The following is a 19,656-nucleotide window of genomic DNA, read 5'->3' as shown; positions in this document are numbered from 1 at the left end:
TGTTTTACTCCCTGAGAGACGATTTAAAACTACTGGCTTCAGTGAAGGTCTCCTAAGAGCGGAGATAAGATCGCAAATAACTGATAACTGATAGACCTGTTATTTAAAGAACTTTATACTTTTCCAATTACACATCTGTTCTAGGGAATTGAGCACAACGTTTTGGTGAAAGCTTCCCAGAATGCAAGATAAAGCTTTGATGGTCATAACTAATGTTGTGATTGCAATATTTGCACCTCTCCTTCTGTAATTCAGACGGTGGTCTAGCCATATATTTTTAAGTGTCTTACAGTAAGGAGTAATGTGTGTTAGGAATCTAAGGGAAATTACTGTTTAAATGTCTTCATATACGGATATGAGAATAAACATAAGTGTGGAGTGCACTCCTTGGTGCTTTAAATTTAAGAACGAGTGCAGTTATATTTCCCCCTCCCTCCCCGCTCCCCCAAGAAGGGCATGTCACATTTTCTTCATGGCTTCCTCCCAGCAAACATGGTAACAGGCTGACGATGGCAATAAAACCGTGATGGGCAGGCAGCCCAGAGGAAGAAGAAATTGATCAAGTCAGGGCCGCCCACTGGGGAGAGGGTTCAAAGAGTCTTAGTGGGAACTCTCAGGGTCACCTGCTCCACAACGCTCTAAAGAACAGAATAACCTTCATCCCATAATGCTACAGCTGCAGACCTTGTCAGTGCCATTGCAATAGACTGGGTTTCATATATGTGGATTGTTGGCGTTCCAAGGACATCCTTTCACGTTCCACTTTCTTTATATGCAGTGGCCCTTAGATACAACTTAGCCAGGCGGGGAATCGAGTGATAAAAGTTAACTTCTTAGGGTTGGGCTCTGTTTATAATATAGCCATGTTTGTGAATCGTCTGCCGGAGTATTAAAAGCAAGCAAGCCTGGGGCCCCTTTGGGATTCTGCCTTGATTCACTTGCATTTAAATCACGGAAGAAATGGTAATTAGTGTGCTGGCTAGAAGAGAACTCACAAGGAGTGAAGCTCAGAAGTTCTTTATCAACAGACCTTAGTTACAATGTGGCTCCACAAAGGAGAAGGGCTTGCAGAGCTGTAGTGGTTTTGATGTGCTCTCTCAGTTCAAAAAAGAAAATCCGTAAAAACATTTAGAGCACTAACTTGGAAACTTGGCACTCAGAACGTGTTTGAAACCTGCAGACGTGGTGAACTTTTGATTGTACACACACACACACACACACACACACACACACACACACACCTCTCTGTCCTAGATGCTGGTAAACAGAGATGTTAAGCTAAAAATGTACATATTTGGGTGATGCTTCAAAGTCAAGTCAGAATGACTCCTTAGGAAAAAGATGCAGATCCTAGTCATTTGAAAAATGATAACTTTTTTAAAGTAAATAATCTTGCATAAGCAGTGGGATCTTGCTTAAGTCATGATTACTATTTATTATGAACTTCCACCGTGCTTTGCTTGTATAATTTTACTTGGTGACATCGTATTTTTAAGTCACATTTTGGTTTCATCTTAATTCAAAAATTTATTCAACAGTAGCTCCAATGAGCAAGGTCACTAGCTTTTTAAAATCACAAACCTGCTTAGCTTCCTGCTGGAATGTTAAAATTCGCTTTCTATAATTAGTCCCTAAAATAAAGTACCGTGACGTAGCCTAGTTATTTAAGAATCAGAAGAATTCATCCCAGTAAACTTTGGTTTACCACTTCCTTCTTGAAACACATTCTTTTCCAGGCTTCCTTAACACCGTTCCTGCTTATTTTTCTGGTCTCAGAGGCTAGCTCCTCCTCTTCCATCAGATTTCCTAAATTCGCAGCATACCTGGGTTCTGTGCTAGGTCCTTATCTTTGACTCTGTTACATATGGGGGTGGGGCGGGGGGGGGGGAGGATTTTACCAGCCCTTTGGCTTCAGGTGTTATCCGCGCTCTCAGGATTTTCACATTTGTGTCTCCTGTTCCTGTCTTTCCTGGGTCTTGTTCGTCCAGCCATCTGCCAACTCCACAGCCCCACGCGGGTAGAGAATAGGTATCTCAAGCGTGACAGTCAAAACAGAATTGTCTCTTCCTTACCTTCCTGCCACCTCCCCCCCCTCCACCATCCTTCAAGTTTTCATTCTGCCCAAAAATTAGCAAATGGACTATGATTTGCCCGTGGTCTTCAGACACCTGGGCATCATTCTGGATTCCGTCCTGCCTTGCATCCAACCGCCATCCAGTGTATCCAGCTGCTCTCACAACAAGCCTTTCGCAAATACAGCCGGTCGACGACACCGCCCTGGCTGTGAGCTCAACCCGAGCCGTCATCCTTGTCGTGTGGACCCCTCGTGGTCCCTCCCACCAGATGTCCTCTCTCCCTCTGCAGGCGGCCCTCTTTCTAAAGTATAAGTCAGAGCCTGTCACCGTCCACCCCTGAGACCCTCTAGTCACTTCCTCCTATCCTTTTCTATGGTGATAGAACTCGCCATTTGGAAATGTACAGTTCGCTGGCATTAACTACGTCCACAGTGTTGTGCTGCACCCCCCCCCCGCCCCCCACCATCTGCTTCCCTAACCCTTCGTCAGTCCGGACAGAAACCCTGGCAACTAAGCGGTACCTCCCTGTTCGCCTCCTGTGTCCACCCCTCGTGAGGTCTGCTCTGCTTTCTGACTCTGTCAACTTGCCTATGCTGGGTATTTCATACAAGAGGAATTGTATCAATGTTTGGCCTCGTGTCTGGTTTATTTCACTTAGCATAATGTTTTCACCGTTTGTTCACGTTGTAGCATGTGGCAAATTTTCACTCTCTTTTTAAGGCTGGGTGACATTCCACTTTATGTATACACCACAGTTGTGTTACCCAATCATCAGTTGATAGGTGACGGGGTTGTTTCCGCCTTGTGGCCATTGCTGTGAACACTGGCGTAGAAGGATCTATTTGAGTCCCCGTTTTCTATCCTTTTGCGTATATACTTAGGAGTAAAAGTATTTCTGTTTGCCACGTTGTAAACAGAATGGTAAACAGAACAGGTATTTCTCTTTGCCACATTGTATCCTCCAGTGGCCATATCACTGATGTTCCCACCAGCAATGTGCACGTCTTTACCAACACTTATTTTCTGTAACATCATCATCATCATCATCATCATCATCATCATCATCCTGGTAGGTGTGAGGTGGTATCTCATTGTGGTTTTTATTTGCATTTCCCTAATGATTAATGATGTTGAGTATTTTTTTCTGGGGCCCTTTGGCTGTCCATATACCTTCTTTGGAGAAATGATGTTTAAGTACTTTGTCCATTTTGGATTGCTTGCCTTTTTGTAGGGTTGGAGAAGCTCTTTATATATTCTGAACGCTGAACACTTCCCAGATATGTGGTTTGCAAATATTTTCTCACACTTTGTGGCTTGTCATTCATGTCCTTGATGGTGTCCTTTGAAGCACAAAACTTTTTTAATTTGATAAAGCCCAACTGTTTTTTCTTTCATTGCCTGTGCTTTTGGTGTATATTTAAGGATTCATTGCCAAACCCAAGGTCATGGACATTTTCCCTTATGTTTTCTTCTAAGAACTTATAGCTTTCAACTATAATCCAAGATTTAGGTCTTGGATTCATTTTTTTAGTTGCTCTTTTAATACGATATGAGATACATAAGAACTTCATTCTTTTGCATGTGGATATCCAGTTTTTCCAGCAACATTTGTTGAAGATAGTGTTCTTTCCCGCATTGAATGGTCTTGGTACCCTTGTTAAAAATCAGTTGACTTGTGTGGGCTTATTTCTGGACTCTTACTCATTTCGCATTGGTCTGTATGTCTGTCCTTATGTCAGTACCATACTTTTCTGAATAATACAGCATTTATAGTAAGTTTGGAATTTGGGAAGTGGGAATCCTTCAATTCTTGTTTTCAAGATTGTTTTGGCTACTTAGGGTTCCTTGAAGTTCTATATGAATTTTAGGATTTTTTTTCATTCCTGAAAAAAAAAAGCCATTGGGATTTTGATAGAGATTGCATTGAATCATGCTTATCACTTTGTTACTTTCTAGTGATTTTTTAACTTTAAATCTGTACTTTTTTTTTTTAAAGTAATCTCTAGGCCCGGGGCACCTGTCAGTTAAGCATCCGACTTCAGCTCAGGTCATGATCTTGCGGTTCGTGAGTTCGAGCCCCATGTCAGGCTCTGTGCTGACAGCTCAGAGCCTGGAGCCTGCTTAGGATTGTGTGTCCCCTTCTCTCTGCGCCTCCCCCACTCGTTCTCTCTCTCTCCCTCTCCCCCCCCCCCCCGACTCCCTCTCCCTCTCTCTCTCAAAAATAAAGTAAAACATTAAAAAATAATAATGACAAAATAAAATAAAGTAAGCTCTATGTCCAGTGTGGGGCTTGGACTAATGAATGGCCTTGAGATCAGAGTCACATGCTTTATTGACTGAACCAGCTAGGCACCTTGTGCGTGTCACTGTGGGTAGTATTGTCATTTTAGCAATACTAAGTATTTCAATATATGAAGACGGGATGTCTTTCCATTTATTTCGCTCTCCTGTAACTTCTTTCAACAGCGTTTTGCGATTTCCAGTGTACAAGTTTACTCCTTGGTGAAATTTATTCTTAAGTATTTTAATCTTTTTGATGATATTACAAATGGAATTATTTTCTTAATTTTGGGGATTGTCTCTTGCTAGTGTATAGAAATACAGCTGATTTTTATGTGTTGATTTGTCTCTAAAACTTGACTGAATTTGTTTAATTTGTTCTATCATCTTTTTGTGGAATCTTCTGGGGTTTCTACGTAGAAGACCAAGTCGTCTGTAAACAGGAAATTTTGCTTCTTCCTTTCCACTTAGGGTGTCTTTTGTTTCTTTTCCTTGCCTAGCTGCTTTGGCAAGGACTTCTGGCACGAGGTTGAATAGAAGTGGTGAAAGCAAGCATTCTTGTCTTCTTCCTGTTTTGGGGGGAAAAGCATTCAGTTTTTTATCATTGAATATGATGTCAGCTATGGGTTTCTCACATATGACCTTTATCGTGTTGAGGAAGTTCCTTTGTCTTCCTAATTCATTCAGTATTTTAAAAAACTTTTTCTTAAATGTTTCCTTACTTGTTTTTGAGAGAGAGTGCACATGCACAAGGGGAGGGGCAGAGAGAGAGGGAGGAGAGAGAGAATCCCAAGCAGGTTCCACACTGTCCACACAGAGCAGGACACGGAGCTCGATCTACAAACCATGAGATCATGACTTGAACTGAAATCGAGATTCAGATGCTCAACAGACTGAGCCACCCAGAGGCCCCTTTGTTCAGTACTCTTATCATGAAAGGGTGTTGGATTTCGTGCAGTGTTTTTTCAGCATAATTGAGATGATCAGTGTGGGTTTTTTTTGTTGTTGTTTTTCTCCCTTTCATTTCGTTATTAAGTATTTCACTGACTGATCTTTATTAGTCATCACTGCCTTTCTGGGATAAATCCCACCCGGTCATGGTGTGTGATCCTTTAACATGCTGCTGAATTTGATTTGCTGTGATTTTGCCGAGGGTTTTTGTGTCTATCTTTATAAAGGATCTTGATCTGTGGTTTTCTTTCTTTGTAGTGCCCTTATCTAGCTTTGCTATCAGGGTAATGCTGAACTCATAGAAAGTTTGGAAGTAGTCTCTCTTTTTCTTTATGGAATGGTTTGAGAAGGTCTGATGTGAATTCTTCTTTATTTATTTTTATTTTTTATTTTTATTTTTATTTATTTTTATTTTTATTTTTATTTTTATTTTTATTTATTTATTTACTTTTGTGAATTCTTCTTTAAATGCTTGGTAGAGGGGCACCTGGATGGCTTGGTTGGTTAAACTCTTGGTTTCCAGTCAGGTCATGATCTCAAGGTTGTGAGATCAAGCCCCACATCGGGCTCTGCACTGAGTACGAAGCCTGCTTGGGATTCTCTCGCTCCCTCTCCCTGCACCCCTTCCTCTCCTGTGCATGCAGTCTCTCGCTCTCAAAAGAAAAAAATCCCAAATACATACAGACATACTTGGTAGAATTCACCAGTGCAGCCATCCAGTCTTGGGCTTTTCTTTTTGGGGAGGTTTTTGATTTCTGAGTCCATTTCCTTCTAATAGGTCTCTTCTGATTTTCTATTCCTTCTGTTTCGGCTTTGTTGGTTTGTATGTTTCTAATAATTGTCCTTTTCATCTGGTTTACTTAATGTGTTGGTGTACACCTATTCATGGGATTGTCTTAGACTCCTTTTCATTTCTGTAAAGTCCATAGCTGTGTCCTCCCTTTCAATTCTGATTTTAATCACTTAAATCCTTTCCATTTTTTTTTTTTTTTTGGCCCATCTGAAGTTTTTGTCAATTTTGTTGATCTTTTCAAAGAGTCAACTGTTGGGCTTACTGATTCCCTGTATTGTTTTCTATTCTCCGTTTCATTTATCTCTGCTCTGATCCTTATTATTTCCTTCCACCTGCTTTTGATTTAATTTGCTCTTCTTTTTCTAATGTCTTAAAAGCTGAAAGTTAAGTTATTGACTTTAGATCTTCTTGTTCTTTCTTTTTAAATTTTTTAGAATGTTTTTATTTAGTTTTGAGACAGAGAGAGAGGAGCAGGGGAGGAGCAGAGAGAGAGAGAGACAGACACACAGAATCCGAAGCAGGCTCCAGGCTCTGAGCTGTCAGCACAGAGCCTGACGTGGGGCTCAAACTCACAGACTGTGAGATCATGACCTGAGCCAAAGTCAGACGCTTAACCGACTGAGCCACCCAGGTGCCCCTAGATCTTTTTCAATGTGGACATTTACTGCTAGAAATTGTCCTCTAAACATCGCTTTTGCTGTATCCCTTAGGTTTTTTTATGTTGTGATTTTGTTTTTGTTCATCTCAGAGAATGTTTCTAATTTCCTTTGCAAATTCTTCCTCAACCTGCTGATTATTTAAGGGTATATTTCTTAATATGTGTGAATTGTCCAGTTTTCCTTCTGTTAGTGATTTCTAGTTTCATTCCGTTGTGATTAGAAAAGGGAATTTGTGTGATTTCAACTTTTTAAAAAAATATTTTTAAGGTTTATTCATTTTTTAGAGACAGAGGCAGAGTATGAGTGGGGGAGGGGCAGAGAGAGAGGGAGACACAGAATCCGAAGCAGGCTCCAGGCTCTAAGCTGTCAGCACAGAGCCCAATGTGGGCTCGAACCCACGAACTGTGAGATCATGACCTGAGCTGAAGTCGGGCACTTAACCGACTGAGCCACCCAGGTGCCCCACATGATTTCAACTTTTAAAATTTATTGAAACTAGTTTTGTGACCTCACAAATGTTCTGTCCTGGATAATACTCCATATACACTCGAGAAGAGTATATATTCTGCTGTTGTTGACTATATCCTGTTATTCTTGGAATAGAAGCCAAACTCCTCCCTACGTGAACTAACCCTGACCAGTGTCTCTACTCTCTATCGTCGTCATCTTCCACTGTCCTCTTAGTTCTTGCTCAGGAAATACTTTTATTTCCTGAGTCATTCATCGACTTAATGCTTTAGCGTAATAATAACGTGTCTTTTGATAGCATGTAAAACAATGCATCTTTGTGAAAAGTTTTAAAATATATGGGAAAAGCTTATATGTGAATCTTCATGGCGGCCTTCTTCACAGTAGCCAAAAGGTAGAGACAACCCCAGTGTCCGTTATCTGATGAAAGGATAAGCAAAAGCTGTATGTCCGTACCGTGGAATGTTACTCAAGTGTGAAAGGAATGGAGTTCTCATAATAATACAAAACGGTTGAACCTTGAAAACATGACGCTAAGTGAGAGAAGCCAGACACAAAAGGCCACATAATATTGCATGATTCCATCCATATGAAATATCCAGAATAGGAAAATTCATCGAGACAGAAAGCAGATTAGCGCTTGCCAGGAAGTAGAGAGAAAGGAGAATGGGGATTGAGTACTCAGTGGGTATGGGGTTTCCTTCTGAGGCGATGAAAACGTGCCGGAATTAGTGGTGACAGTTGCACAATGTTGTGAATATATTCAATGTCACTAGCGGTAAATGTTATGTATATTTTACCACAATAAAAAAAATCAGTCCGGTTTAAATATACATACATAGAAACACATAGAAAAAGCTCATTTTGGACTAATATTCCCATCAGTTACTGCAAAACAAACCACATAGTTCTAAAACCCAAGTCTAAAATGAAAAAAATAAATAAAGGTGATGACGTCTCACTCTTTTACATTTATCCAGTGTCCGAATGCTTGGTATAAAGTGGATTAAAAAAATCCAACTGTTTTCGTTTAGTGGCCGACTCTTGTGGTATATCTGGAATTCATATGTTGAGTGTTAACAACGATAATTTTGTTTAGCCAGTTTAGATTAACAATATAAAGCTTGCACTCCAAAACTGTATCCTTGCCTCAGTTAACGTTGCAAAGAGCTCTTTGTTAGTACATTTTTTTTTTAATTAAGAACATTGCCAGAAATAGATTCACTGGGCTTTAATCTCGTTAAACCTTCATTTCGTGTGGGATTTTTATTGGTGATGACAGGAGAGTACAGAAAGCCATGAACTGAACTGTTTCCTTGGAACTGGAATGACCTGTCAGAGGGCAGAAAACCTAATGTCTTATTTGCATGTGCTAAACCCTCTGATGGAAACACAAGGTATTCGTGAAATCTTGAAAATGGAACTTAGAAAGCATAATTCGTTTACAACTTGCTCTTCCCTACTATACCTATTTGCTACTCATCTAATTATATCATAAAGACCTTAAAAATAAAGTTTAAAAAATAATGCTTAAAAAGGTCATAAGTTATTTTTCCCTGCAGTAAAATGCAACAATAGCCTCTTTAATCTTGGGGATAAGACAGTTTGAATTTTTTTTAATCTTTATTGAGAGAGAGAGAGAAAGAGAGAGAGAGAGAGAACATGAGTGGGAGAGAGTCAGAGAGAGGGAGACACAGAATCGGAAGCAGGCTCCAGGCTCTAGGCTCTGAGCTGTCAGCATAGAGCCTGACATGGGGCCTGAATTCACGAACCACAAGACCATGACCTGAGCCAAAGTCAGATGCTTAACTGAGCCCCGCCCAGGTGCCCCAAGACAGTTTGAATTTGTGAAGCTAGGTTTGTGTTTTGGATTAGGTTAAGTTATATTGTATATGTTAGTTAGCCAATTAACTAGAATTTACTTGTCTGTACAAAATTTGAGCCAAGAATCTTTCACACTGTAATATATTTTTTGCTCTAAATGGTTGGGGAAAGCATAGCATAATTTACAAAAAAAAAAAAAAAAAAAAAAAAAAAAAAGCGAGCGAGCATAAATTTGAGTGTCAGATAAACCAGGCTCAAATCTAGATCCAACCACCCAATATTTGTTTGAAGTGAAAAAGCATACATATATTTATAGCGATGTATAGCCTTCTTCATCAACAAACCCTCACTGCAGAGGATTATTATGACATTTCGAACGTGAGTAAGTAAGGGGCCGGCCCGCTCTAGGCGTTTGCCCTGCAGACACAACGTTTGGCCTATAGTGTTGATAAGCCGGGTAACTGTCTCTAGAAAGTAATCACGGGTTCCTGTCATCAGCAGTTCTCTAGATCCGCGTGTCATTTTCTCCACGCTTCTGCATAGTGTGAGGGGGCAGGGCCCCGAAAAAGTGTAAGCTGAGTACGTTTGATTTGGTAAAATGATGGGAGTGCCTAATTGTTCCCTTTATCCGGTTCAGCCCGGAATCAGTTTCCAAAGTCGGCACCAAGGCGGCTTTCGCTGGAAGCTGAGGTGGTTGGCCTCCCGAAGGTCCTTCCCTTTGCTAGCTTCTTTGGTAATTCACTACAAATTAGTCATCACTATATATGTATGATTGACTTCAGATGACACTTGGCGTATAATAACTAAAATAAGACCCCTCTGTGACCAGTCTTGGAGCGCTAATTAAAACTGCCTGGAGAAGGTGAAGCTGTCGTCTCCTATTCATTCAGCAATCTTCCAGGTTTGTGTATCGCCAGCCCCGAGCAACCCTTGTGCTTCCACCTGTGGTCACAGTAACGTCACACCCAGTGTCGCCAGCTGCCCACACCTGCACTGTCACCAGGGGTGGAAGGAGACCCAAAAATACCGCTGCCCGAGTAAGACAGACATTCCTCTCCCACCTCTGCGGTCGTGCAACCAGTTCTGGGTGGTGGCACAGGCCCGCCTTGCGGCTGTCATTCAGAGCCCCCAGCGCTTTGCCAGCCTTTGGATATCTCCTTCATCCGTAGGCTCAAGACTGGGCACGGTCCAGCCGTATCCAGCTTCCAGCCCACAGTGAAGGCGATGTCTGGGGCGAGCTGCTCGTCCCTCCGTCAGAGGTGACGGATCACTTCTGTCCATCGCCCCCCTTCCCTGTTGGCTCTGACTTAGACAGGGCATCATCTGGCTGCAAAGGAGGCTGGGAAACGTGGCCTCTTGCTGGGCCCAACCCCGGTGGGTGTGTTTGGGGGTGCAGGATACATTCTGTTACCCCCGCCAGAGGGGAGAAGGATGCTGAATCAAACAAATACATCAAGTGTCAGATGGCAGTAAGTAGTGGGAAGGAAAAGCAAGCAGAGAAGGGGGGTAGGGAACACGGAGCGGGGAGGCACTGCGGTTTGAAAGGGCTCGGTGGGGAAGCCTCGCTAAGTGGGTGATGTTTGCAGAGGGGCAGCCGAAAGAGTGATCCGTGTGGCCCAGGACGAGCCTTGCGGACCGGCAGTGATGGGCCGGAAAGGTCTGTGGGGAGGGAGGGGTGTGGGAGGAAATGAGGGGGTTGGGGCTGTCGGAGGTTGTCAGAGGTCTTGCTCTGGACTCAGTTTTGAGCCTGAGATGCATCTCCGTCCGTGCAGAGATGTCCAGTAAGCTGTTGGATAGATGAATCTAGAGTTCAGGGAAGCCGCACGGACTGGACACACAGATGCGGGGGAGGGAAATACAGCATCCTGCTTCATCTTGTTCTTTAACGTCAAGGCCGAGGTCCTTCGCGCGGGAAGAAACCGGCCCGGCCGCAGATAGGTCACGGGACTTTCGTGATAGCGAACGTGTCCGAGGGTGCGCAGAAGCTAGCACTGCACTCACCCGGCCCGAGAGACACTCTCAGTGAGCCCTCGGCCTCCCTGCTGGTGGATCCTGGGGTCTGTGTGACCAGCCACTGACCCTTCCCTGGGAGGAAGCCGAGATTCAGAGAGGGGGCGAGTCTTGTCCGCGGCCAGCGCGGAGAGCCGTGAGAGCCGGAATGGGGAGACCGGTTTCCTTGCTCCCAAGCCAGCCCTCCCTGAGCAGGGCCCTTTGTCAGGAACGTACTCGGGGAAGAAGGACCTTCTGTTCCGCGGGTTTTAAACAGACCACTAGGAAGCTGGGGTGGGTAAGCAGGTAGGGACATCTGCACGCAAGAAGCACGGAAATGCACAGGAGACCTCACGGAGCACACACACGAGCCTGATGCTTCCGACCCTTCCCGGGTTCAGTTCCCCTCCTCCCCGCCTCCGTGATGCCCAGGCGACGCCCCGCGTGCCCACCTGCAAGACCCACACTGAGGCCGAGGGGCCCTGAAATATTCTCTCGGGGGAAGACGCGTCCGTGCGCAACTGGCTTCACGCACGCCTGGACGGTCTGCTGTTCAGAAAGTCCCCCGATCCCTCCGTGGCCCGGCTGGTTTCAGCCTGCAGCCAAGAGCACGTCCTTCACACAGACACGAGCCACACTGCGCTTCATCTTTCCCTGGGAGAATGTGTTACTCACAAGCTACCTGCATCCACAGACCAGCGTGGTCCACCAGCAAGGGTCCCAAGGCCTGGCTCCAGTTCCTGAGCTGTCCCCGCTTTGCTGTAGCACCTTGGGCAAATTACCTCAAGTCTTGGTTTTCTCATCTGGGAGACACAGGTTGTCCGCGCACTTTCCCGGCTCTGCCCAGTTGTCAAGGGAGTGAAGTCACCGGGGGTGCATTAGCAGCGTCCAGAGGTCTACAAGCACCCAGAGGTCTGAGAAGCACATTTCGGGGAAGTCGGCGGCCTGCACTTGAGTTCCCGATTTGCAGCTTCTGAGGAGTGTTCCTCTTCTAAGACTTTTCCATGAGTAGTCAGGGTCCGAGAAGAGATCTCTCCAATATGTGCGTCTCTGCAGCTACATTCTGAGGCTGTGTAAGGGGTAGGGTGCGGGCAGAGTATCTCTGCGGCTTGGCTGTTTTGTACCTTGGTCGCACTCCAGAGAGGGTAAACGTGCACTTCTCTAGAAACCCTTGCCAGACTTTATAGGTGACCTCCGTTTTCTTCTATTCAGATTCTCTTTCAGCTTATTTAATGCTTTGTAGGATGTCTTATTCACGGTAGATACTCAGCGCCTGTTAGTTGAACTGCACGCCTAAGGAAATGTAGATATGGAATTGCAGTTACCTAACAGTAGAGCAAAATTTTGGCTAAGAAAACAGTTCTCACTCTGAAGTAAATTGCCAGAAGGTAGTGCTAAGATGATAGTGGAATTTAATAACTTAATTAGGGTAAGAGATGCCTTTGTATTCCAGAAGAGTTAAAACTTTCCAAAGGCTGTGGACATTCCTGTCCCCAACTCTTCAGAATCCTAATAAGGCATGGGTGAAAGTCCTCACAGGCATTCAGTACGCTTGGTCAACTGTGGACGGGAATGTAGTCAAGGCACGCGGGTGGAAAGAATCTTTTCATCTCAGTATCATTGTGGCAATCACAGGCCAGCAAAGCGAAACTTTCAGTTGGTAGCAGATAAAGCCTTTCCTGAGAATTTCTCAGCAATATCTCAATTAACCGGGACTTAATGTAAGAGAAACCACTTTCTATAACTGGTACCAAACGCCCCCCTCTCTTTCTCCCCTCCCCCCCTTTTTTTTCTCTACTCAAAAAGAATGATAAGGAAACAGACTTTTACCAGAAACTTATGTGAATGAGTTTCTGGGGTTCTTCTTTTTTTTTTTTTTTTTTTTAGTTTATTTATTTTGAGAGAGAGAGGGAAAGAGAATGCAAGTAGGGGAGGGGCAGACATGGAGGGAGAAAGAGAATCCCAGGTGCGGAGCCCCACACGGGGCTCAAACTCACCAACGGTGAGATCGTGACCTGAGCTGAACTCAAGAGTCAGACGCTTAACTGGCTGAGCCACCCAGGCGCCCCTGGGGTTGTTCTTAAATCAAACGCTGTGCGGCCCAGTCTCCCACAATGTCCACGTTTACGTCTGCTTTGCTATATGTGATGATGGAACTGGAAAGGATGAGCCCATGTCCTACAAAATGGCTTGTTTGCTGTAACTGTTGTCATAAACTTGGACATATAAACAGAAATCCAGAATGTGGTTTCCAGAGCCCTGCTTCCCATGGAGACCTCTCTGAGGGGGTGTTGGAGTTAGCAGGATACCTTTTCTTACGTCGATGTCAAACACTGAGAGGCAAAACCACTGTATTTTTCTTGTTCATCTTCGGGGAAATGTTAGCGAGGGGGCTTACTGAGTTATTATGGCAATTCGGTGTCACTGAAATTACAGTATTAATGCCCTACTGTGGAAAGATATGTATTCATAGGACCTTTATGATTAGCTTGGGGAAAACAGATCCTGAGTCACCAACCACCAAACTCAAAATAAAATCCCCACCGGGGGCATTTTAGCGTGTTTATAAGTTGGAAACAGTTGCTGTCAGGTGAAGGCAAATGAGGTGAGTAACATATTTTAAAGGAGGTTAAGCAAGAACTTACAGGTTCTGGTAGGGACTCCACTGGAACCTGAAGTCTTAATAGGGTTTTCCCGAATATCCAATACCGTATGAATCAATGTGCTTAACTCGGCAGTTACTACATAGTTAGGAACTTTGAGATCTTCAGCTCCAGTCACATGCCGTGTTTCATCCCGACAACAGCTCTTGCTAAAGCCCCGTGTCGTGCGGAGCTGCGTTATGTGATGAAGAGGCTAAGTGACGGGACCTGATCCCGCTCTGAAGTCAAGCCCCTTTCGCACAAACACGAGCGAGGTGGCAGTTTCCCACCACTTCACCGTTTGGGCCAAATCTCCCAGGTCCCTTCCCCTGCAGGCCACCTACCCTGTCCCTTGCGTAGGATACGAATTCCTGTTCGGTTATCGATTGGTCAGGGTGGTTTGTCCAGCGGTTCCTGTGTTCGTACACCCTCTTGTGCACCTGTCCACCCGCAGAGGCTGTTTCAGATTCAGATTCCATCTCTGTCGGGTCAGGGATGTACTTTGCTGTGGGATAAACTTCAGTACCTGCTATTGGGTTATTATAGGGTGTCTATATGGCTGTAAGTGGTAAGTATTGGTAGGAATATTAAACATGTTATGAGCAAACATCCTTTAAAATGTCTGATTGGACTATGATTCCTAATCATCCAAGCCCAAGCCATATAGCTTAGGTGCCTTCCACCGGGCAATAAGAAACTTTTATCAGGGTGGCCCCAGAGTCACTGAGCCTAGAAATACCAAGATTCAGTGTTCTCAGATGATCACTCTGCTATCATGTTTTTATGATCCAACATTACAAACCTAGAAGTTTCTGTTTTCTACACTCAAGTGTCACACAGTGGAAAACAATCTTATGGAGGAAGGCAGATTGTGTAACCAGGGACCAGAAGAAAGGTACCAGCTGGGGCGCCTGGGTGGCCCCGTCGGTTGAGTGTCCAACTTTGGCTCAGGTCATGATCTCACCGTTCGTGAGCTCAAGCCCCACATCGGGCTCGCTGCTACCAGGGAGGAGCCTGCTTCGGATCTTCTGTCCACCATCCCCCCTCTCTGCCCCTCCCCTGCTCACGCTTGCTCTCCCTCTCTCTCTCTCTCTCTCTTAAAAATAAACATTAAAAAAAAAAAAGAAAGAAAGACAGTTACCAGCTGATGAGTTGGCTTGCCTTTAGGGGCCATGCCGCACAAATACTGATGCCAACCCTTAACGTCTAGAGTGTTGATGTCCAGACAATAGCCATTAGCTGTATGTGGCTATGGAGCACCCGAAATGTGCTTAGTGCAAACGGAGATGGGCGTATCAATGGGAAGGCACACTGGGCTTTGACATTGTTGTACAAAATACACCGCGTAAAAGACGCCACTAACAATTTTTATATTGAATACATGAATACATATATGTTAAGGTATGTTGGGTTAGGTAAAATAGATTAATTGTACCTTTTTTTTTTTTTTTTTTTTTTTTAGTTTATTTAACGAGAGACGAGAGAGAGCACAGGGAAGGGCAGAGAGAGAGGGAGAGAGAACATCGCAAGCAGGCTCCGTGCTGACAGTATGCTCCATCGCTGTGCGGCTTGATCTCACCGACTGTGAGATCATGACCTGAGCCAGAACCAAGAGTCGGATGCTCGACTGACTGAGCCACCCAGGCGCCCCTGTTTTTCTTTTTTTTTTTTTAACAGGGCATCTAGACAACTTAAACGAACATGAGGGGCACGTGTTAGTTTCCCTCAGGCAGCAGTGGTCTGGAGTAACCCTCAGCCTCAGGGGGACTCCAAGGAGCTGAGAGCATCTGAAGGGACAGAATGAGGGCTCACCTCACTCAGGGGTCAGGTGCCCAGAGGAGGAGAAAGCGGAATTGCCCCTCTGTGTAGGTTTCAGGCTCTCTCAGATTCTTGTCCGGTTAGTTCAGTTACGAAGCGGCTGCACTACATGAGATGTTTGTTCATCCCGTACCCTAAAACTGTGAGTGCTAATTATTACCATCATTAATAATGATAGCAGTCGAGAGCTAATGATTCTAGAGCACTGCGTACAGGACGTGTTCTACACGCTTTCCCTGATAATGCATTTTGTCCTCTCAATAGGGGGGACAGTTACTAGCAACCCCTCCAGGGAGCAGAGGCTTGCATGAGACTCCAATAGATTGAGTAATTGGCTCAAGGTTGCACATCCAGAGGTTAACCCAAGCAGTGAGATTCCAGAATCTCAGCCCTTAACCATGGCACAGTCCCACCCTCTAAAGCAGAATCTCGGGGCGCCTGGGTGGCCCAGTCAGTTAAGCATCAAATCTTGATTTCGGCTCAGGTCAAGATCTGGCGGTTTGTGAAATCGAGCCCTTGTCGGGCTCTGCACGACAACGCCAGGCCTCCTTGGGATTCTCTCTCTCTCCCTCTCTCTGTGCCCCTCCCCTCCTCACGCTCTCTCTCTCAAAATAAATAAACATACAAAATAAAATTAAAATAAAATCTCTTTATTGACACTTTCGTACCACATTACAGTGCTGCCCAACCATAGTATAATAACAGGAATTGTTTTTTTTCTTGCAAAATTTAGATGTTGTTCAGTAATTTAACAGCCAGGCATGAAAAATATTTACTGTCTCAGAAGTTGGGGGTTATTATTAGGTTGTGAACATTCTAGCTCCTTGTTTTTCCCTGAAGTTGCCCCAAAAAGCACCTCTTAATTCAGGCCGTTTGAAAATCTAGGTCGTCCAGTTCCAATTAAATAACAATCGTGACATACCTACTATGTGCCAAATTCTGCATCAACTACTGGGAGACGCAGAAAGATGAAGAATTCCAGCTGCCCAACAGCTCTGGCCCAGCGGGCCTAGAGGCACATTCAGACAACACGATGTGTTGAAGGTTGTGTGTCCACAGTGCTGTGGGAAGGCTACCGGGAGGAGGTGTAGTTTTAAAGAAGTCATCCGGGAGGTGGGAACGCTCGAGCCATCTGGAAATCCCTCCCCCTGTGTTCTGGGCTCTTCCTTACCTTGCACGGAGGCCGTTATTAAAGGCAACCACCATGTCGGGTGGAAACGTCAGAGTCTCCTGGGTTGTCAAGAGCCTGCTGATCCCCTTCCTGTGGTTTCCAGGTACCAGCAAGGTCAACCTCGTGAAGATCCCGTCCACGGCCTCCAGCCCGCGGGACACAGCCCTGGCAGCCGTGATCTGCAGCGCCCTGGCCACCGTCCTGCTGGCCCTGCTCGTCCTCTGCATCATCTATTGTAAGAGGCAGTTCATGGAGAAGAAACCCAGCTGTGAGTGTTGAGCTCTGTCTGTTCCTTAGCATCTGGGTGAAGTGTGTTTATCGTCGCGGTCACTCGAGCCTCCCCGAGGGCCTTGACCAAGACAACGGTCAAGAGCTGTGAAAGGGACAGAGCACACGTGGAAACGGGCTCACAGCCACCCGGTCCCCCAGGGGCACCGCTGTAGAAGGACATGGGAAAGGCGGCCGTGTCCCGTGCCTCTAGGCAAAAATGGAAGTCGGTCTTCGTTCTGGCAACAGAAGTACTCTATGGCGTGAGCTTTGACAAATTGCTTCGTATTTGTGTCTCCGTGTGAGGAGAAGTATTTTTAGATGGGAACGCTAGCCACCTTTTTCTTCAGAAAGACAAGAGCCAGAATGGTGCATGTCTGCATATGGTGTTCATGGGCTCCTTTACGGAGGAAATGGTCCCCACTGACCGAATTCTCGCCCCCTGTAGGGTCTCTGAGAGCACAGGACATTCAGTACAACGGTTCTGAACTGTCATGTTTTGACAGACCTCAGCTCAACGGATCTGCTCCCAGACCATGTTGTAAGTGTCACCGGGACTCGGCCCAGACCTGCGGTAAGTGCAGCCGGGTAAGGGGCCGTCAGGGGAACCCCAGGGACGCCCACCCTGCAAAGAATTGTCCCCATTTGTCCCACAGCTGAGGAGCTCTGCTTCGTTTTCTAAGTACAGCTAATCTTGTTAAGTTATTCTCTGTCTCCCGATGGTTTTGGTGTTTTGAGCCTTCTACGTATTAAAAAGAAGAGAAGCAGCTCATTAAAATTCTAGAATTATTCAGCAACTTTGAAAAGCAAATTTGCCTTTATTGTTTTGGGTCAACAGAGTTAAAATAATATCAACCTTCCGTTAATCCTTTTTTCAAAACGTTTATTTATTTTTGAGAGCGCGCAAGCCGGGGAGGGGCCGAGAGAGAGCGGGGGCGAGGGGATCCTTGGCAGGCTCTGCGCCGACAGGCTGTCAGCACAGAGCCCGAGGTGGGGCTGGAACTCACGAACCACGAGATCGTGACCTAAGCCGAAGCCGGACATTTAACTGACCGAGCCACCCAGGAGCCACTGACAGGGTCCAGGAGCCACTGACAGGGTCCTTTTATAGAGTAGGAGTGTGTATCCTGTCTTGTCTGGTGGATTCAAGCTGAGCTTGGAGGTGTCCATGAATGTCTTTCAGGATTTCTTAAAGAACAGCAGGGAGGGAGACGGACAGCAGGGTTTCCCACAGACCTCGATGGCCTTGGAGCCACTCCTTAAGCTGAGCGTTTCCCACTCAGACCGGCTGACACTCCAGGAACCGTCCGGTCTGTCTTCCCAAGAAGTTGCAGGTCCGGGTTTCAACGTGTGGCGTGGAAGTTTTCAACAGACTCGCTTGGCCTTGCTCCTTACTGTCTTCTGTTGTAGCAGGGGGGTGGGAATAAAAACATAGGCCTCTCCGTGGTGTGTGTGCACCTACTGTTGCCTTTTCCTGCATAGACAGTTGGCTCCTAGACAGCTCCTGACAATAGCCGGGTGACCCTCCAGACAGAACCCTGAACCCAGAACCCTGGGTTCCCAGGTACCGTACTGGGCCACGACCGCTGGAGTCGGGGCGCCGGAGTCGTTTCTTGAGAGACGCACTGAAATGTGAAATGTAATAAAACGCAGCTTTGTGCGAACTCTACCTCCTTTGCACTTCTGTTGGGGAAGAGAGATTAAACAGGCAGATGGCCTTGGTGCCATCTTAACAGAACGCCGACCCTGGAGAGAATCCGCCCGGCTAACGCCCGGGTTTGGTACAGCTCACCGGGGTTTCCTGCTTTCGTGGAAGTGCCTTCTTCCTTTCAGCTTTTTACTCTGCCTTAATTTAAGACTTACAAAAATGCTGAAAGAATAGAACAAAGAATTGTCACGCCCTCTTCACCCAGATTCCCCAGATATTAACATTTTATCTCATTTCCACAGCTGCCTTACCATTTTTCTAAGTATACATTTTTCTCATCTCCACTTAAAAATCAGTTGCAGATATGATATCCCTTTCCTCCTTAATGCTACGGTGATTCTTTTCCTAAGAGCAGGAACGTTCTCTTACAGAACAGCACGCTTATTAAAATCAGGAGATCAGCACTGAGTCAAAGCTATGGTGTAATCTGCAGAGCATATTCAGATTTTCGTAATTGTCCCAAAGACGTCCTTTACAGTAAAGGAAAACCCCAGATAACCTTGTTGCACTTAGTTGTCAAACCTCCTTACTTGATTTTAATCTGGCACAGGTCCTTAATCTTTCTTTGTGTCATGACATCATTCTTTTTGACGGACACAGGCCAGTATTTGTCTGCTGTTTCCAGACGACTGGATTCCCAAGTACCACAGAGGCGATGCTGTGTCCTTCTCAGTGCCCCATATCAGGAGCCACAGCTTGTGCAGCCGCCCCATTCCCTGTCAGGTTCACTTGGGTCCCTTCGTTAAGGTGGCATCAGTCAGGTTTTCGCTGCTGTAAAATTCTTGTTGTTCTCTGTGTAATTGACAAATACCTTCTGGAGACTCTCTGACACCATGTAAATATCCCGTTACCCTCCAAACTTTCACCCCGGAGTTTAGCATCCCCCGGTGGTTCTTACCTGCATCAGTCATTACCATGATGCTGGTTTCATAATTCCATCATTCTCTCCACATTCATTAGCTGGTTTCCTGTGGTAAGAAAGAACTTCTTCTTCCCCATTTATTTATTTAC

At 45.3% G+C, this 19,656-nt stretch overlaps 1 protein-coding gene across 7 annotated transcripts in view; it reads left to right on the top strand.

Annotated features, from left to right (window-relative positions):
• TNFRSF19 (TNF receptor superfamily member 19) overlaps positions 1–19,656 on the top strand; it is a 94,972-nt gene that overhangs the window by 64,941 nt on the left and 10,375 nt on the right. For all 7 annotated transcript variants that reach the window (XM_058689913.1, XM_058689892.1, XM_058689901.1 and 4 more), the window contains 2 exons: positions 16,774–16,938; positions 17,386–17,511. In XM_058689913.1, the coding sequence (XP_058545896.1) occupies positions 16,774–16,938; positions 17,386–17,511 (291 nt within the window). The remainder of the gene's footprint in view (positions 1–16,773; positions 16,939–17,385; positions 17,512–19,656) is intronic.

Source organism: Neofelis nebulosa, chromosome 1, assembly GCF_028018385.1.
Source record: "Neofelis nebulosa isolate mNeoNeb1 chromosome 1, mNeoNeb1.pri, whole genome shotgun sequence".
Taxonomy (NCBI): domain Eukaryota; kingdom Metazoa; phylum Chordata; class Mammalia; order Carnivora; family Felidae; genus Neofelis; species Neofelis nebulosa.
The sequence above is the reverse complement of the archived record's forward strand: the minus strand, read 5'-3'. Positions and strand labels throughout refer to the sequence as shown.